General features: G+C 53.9%; 1 protein-coding gene across 3 annotated transcripts in view; it reads left to right on the top strand.

Moving 5' to 3' along the window:
* Window positions 1-3,213: 3,213 nt before the first annotated feature.
* LOC116478629 (cytochrome P450 4F11) overlaps window positions 3,214-3,761 on the top strand; it is an 18,868-nt gene continuing 18,320 nt past the window's right edge. The window contains exon 1 of one of the 3 annotated variants that reach the window (XM_032170007.2): window positions 3,214-3,556. In XM_032170007.2, coding sequence (XP_032025898.1) covers window positions 3,356-3,556 — 201 coding nt within the window. In that variant the 5' untranslated portion in view covers window positions 3,214-3,355. The remainder of the gene's footprint in view (window positions 3,557-3,761) is intronic. The other 2 variants (XM_058425106.1, XM_032170008.2) reach the window with 2 other exon arrangements.

The following is a 3,761-nucleotide window of genomic DNA, read 5'->3' as shown; positions in this document are numbered from 1 at the left end:
ACAGTGAGTTGCACTTGCTGAGCCTTTAGTCTGCCTTGTGCATTTTGCATGCATTGTCTGTTTTAAGTATTATGACAACCATGTGAGGTGGGTGCTGCTGAAACGCCCATTTACAGACATGAAGGAGCACGGCCCGGTGGTGAGGGTGGCACAACGTGAGGCTGGGTGGGTGGTCTGGGTGTACAGCCCGGCTCCACCAGCTGTGCGAATGTGGGTGGTCACTTCAGTATCTTCCAGGCTTAATGTTTCATTTGTAAAATGAAAAACAAGGTGGCTAATATACTTAAAGGACTTAAAACAGGCTGTGTGGGTTATGTTGGCAAATGGTGGTGGTCACCATTCCTGCTCTAGGCTGCCTGCTCATCCCAGGCACACAGGTGGTCTACAGTGTGCCAAGCCCCTCTAGCCACTCAGGGTACTTTCTTCTGTGTCCCTAGAACCCCGCCTGTTCATCAAACTCTGGCTTTGCTCCCTGAGCCTAACAGGGATGGAACTGCCAGTAGGTGAGGTCTGTCCTTGCAGAGGGAGTGGGGATTTTGGGGGATGCACCCTATCCCACCGAGGCTGTAGGGCCAGGAGCCTGAATCCCCTGGCTGATTGAGCTGGCAGTGGTGGTGGGGTAGGGAGGTTTGGGGGCTCCCCAACACCCAGCCAGTGACAGGAGCACTGTCTTCCCTGCCCACCTGCTTAGCAGCTCTGCTAGGAGCCCCATCCTTCAAGCACCCCCTCATCCAAGTCCACCCGGCAGGGCAATTCTGGACAGGATCCAAGGAGGGCCAGGAGGGGAGCCCTGGGTCTGTTGGGTGGAGCATCCTGGGTGTGGGAGGAGGAGCCAGGTGCTGATCCAAGGGCCTCCAGATATTTCCCCTCTGGGACCACGACATTGCCTGAGATTCGTCCATTATAAATGTCCCTGTATTAATATGGCATTGACCCTAATGAATGGGTGCAGAACAGCATGGCAGAGGAAAAAGGTTTGGGCTTGAGGGTCTCACAAACCTGGCTTCCTGTGAGCTCTGCAACTTGGGCTAGAGGCCTGCCCTCTCTGAGACTCAGTTTGCCCTTTTGTTAGATGGACGCATTCCCTTCTCTGGATGCCATCACTCGGGTCTCTCCAACAATCCCAGGGCTCTGGCTCAGAGAACCGAGGGGAGGTTGGTGTGAAGGCTTTGGGCATGGTGATGCAGGTGAACATCTGAAATGAGCAGGTGCAGTTGACCTAGAGTAGGTGGAACACAGTAGGCATGCTTTACCTAGAGCCCCTGCCACACAGTAGGAGTGCTTTGTGGAGAGTGCCTTGCACACAGTAGGCATTCTTTATGTCAAGAACTTTGCATAGAGTAATTTACTTTATGTAGAGCACTCGACACACAGAAAGAACACTTTATATATAGCATCTGGCACACAGTAAGTGTGCTTTATGTAGAGTACCGGACACACGGAGGCAGAGTTTATGAAGAGTACCCAGCACCCAGAGTAGGCACGCTTTATGTAGAGCACTTGACACACAGAAAGAACACTTTATTTAGAGCATCTGGCACACAGTAGGTGTGCTTTTTGTAGAGTACCAGACACATGGAGTCACAGTTTATGAAGAGTACCCAGCACCCAGAGTAGGCGCACTTTGTGTAGAGCACTTGGGGCACAGTAGGTGCATTTTACATAGATCACCAGGCACGTAGTAAACATGCTCTACATAGACCATCTGACACACAGTAGGTGTGCTTTATATAGAGCAGCAGGTGCAGAGTAGATACACTTTACATAAGTTACTCTGCACAAATTTCACTTTATATAGAGGACTGAGAACAAAGAAGCAAGATTTTCTGTGGAGCACCCAGCACACAGTGGGCACTCTTTACATAGAGCACTTGGCACATGGTATACAACATGTATATAGAGTACCTGGTACATGGTAGGTGTGCTTTACATAGAGTCCAGCACACAGTAAAAGAACTTTGCATATTGTCTTTTGCAAAGAGCAGAGACTGACACCCAGCAGCTAAAGTGCTAGCTGCCAGCCCCTTCCCTTCACTCTCAGTTTTTCAGTCTCCGTCCTCATAATCTTTCATCTGTCCCCGTCTAAGGCCCATTTTCCTGTGATCCCTCCTCTGTCCCTCTCTAAGGCCTCATCTGACATCCCATTTCCCAGATGGGAAGGCTGAGTCCAGAATAAGGACTCCTCTCAGGGTCCCCTGTCTCTGCCCTCCTGTCCCTGGCCCGATCCACTCATGGCCCTCTCAGCCTTACCTCCCATCCCCCCTCTCTGTCCTCCTATGCTGAATCCAGCCTCCAGGTATTCTCCTCCAGCGGGGCTCTTTGTTTCTAGAATCTGACCGGGTAATCCCCAGCACAGTTAGATAGTTTGTTCCTGCTCCTGTCTGTCATGTCTCGACCCAGGCCCTGGGTTGTCTGGAGGCAGGACTTGAACTCCTGCCAGACTGTGAAGCCAGAGGCCAGGAGCTTCTGTCTCTGAATCTCCTAAGTCTGCACTGAGAAATGGTGCATGGTGAACTCCTGGACCACATGTAGAGAGGAGCTCAGAACATGATCTCGGATAAGGGTTGGCCTGGCCCTGCTCACCTGCCACCTGAACTCTCAAGTTCATGACTTTATCTGCCACACCCTTGCCTTGGAAGGGCAAAGTGGCTGTAAACTTTGGGGCTCAGAGTCACCTTTGACTCTTTCTCAAGATCCCCTCCCACTCAGTTGTGAGATGCTGAGACCTGTGGATCCTGTGCCCCTGCTGTGTCATCCTGAGCTGGCTCCTCTGCACCCAGCTGGCCGGACGCCAGGTTTTGTTTGGCTGCCCAGGCTCGGAAGACACACCCAGGCTGTGGAGATTGGCTTGCCCAGCCCAGCCCAGCCTCCCACAGCCTTCCCTAACTCAGGGGCCAGAGGCAAAGACCTCCTAGCAGAGGGGGAGAGGAGGGTGTGTGGGACAAGCTGCTCGTGACAGAAGGTGCCAGATTGGGGGTGGCAGGGCTGGAGGGTCCTGGCCTGGGATGGTGAGGGGACTGCCCAAGGCTGGGGTGGGTCAAGGCTGCTGGCCTGGGAAACTGGTGATTTCCTGGTAACCGGACCCCTGGCAACCTCCCAGTGATTCAGGCTGGGCCTTTTTGGATTCTAATCAGCCTCTCTCTCTCTTTCCCTTTCTGTGTAACTGGAGGCCACTTGGCTGCTGGTTTTGATTCGGCCTTTCTGGACTTTAGATCTCAGCTCTTGTTTACCCATCTCAGAGCCTTCCCTGATCTGCCTCCAGCACTGCCCATCCTTGCACCTCTCCACTGTCCCTGGAGCTTCCTGGGCCCTTCCCTGGGCCTCAGGATCTCACCCTCCATCCCGTCTGCCCTGCATGATGCTGCAGTTGAGCCTGTCCTGGCTGGGCCTCGGGCCGGTGGCAGCATCCCCGTGGCTGCTTCTGCTGCTGGGTGGGGGCTCCTGGCTCCTGGCCCGCGTCCTGGCCTGGACCTACGCCTTCTATGACAACTGCCGTCGCCTCCAGTGTTTTGCCCAACCCCCGAAACAGAACTGGTTTTGGGGACACCAGGGCCTGGTAAGTTTGTCAGCAGGACGGGTCTGGGATCTCAGGATGCATGGAGTTCCTGAGGGGCAGGAATGGGGCTCAGGGAGCTGGGTTTTGAGGGTGGCTGGGGTGTGGGAACACAGAGAAGAGAGGGAGGCAGCTCACTCATTCCTCTACCGACTCACTCATTCCTCTCCTCACTCACTCATTCCTCTCCTCACTCACTCATTCCTCT

This window comes from Hylobates moloch, unplaced genomic scaffold, assembly GCF_009828535.3.
Source record: "Hylobates moloch isolate HMO894 unplaced genomic scaffold, HMol_V3 SCAFFOLD_12, whole genome shotgun sequence".
In the NCBI taxonomy this organism is placed as follows: domain Eukaryota; kingdom Metazoa; phylum Chordata; class Mammalia; order Primates; family Hylobatidae; genus Hylobates; species Hylobates moloch.
Note: the sequence above shows the minus strand (reverse complement) of the source record. Positions and strands in the feature narration are given on the sequence as shown.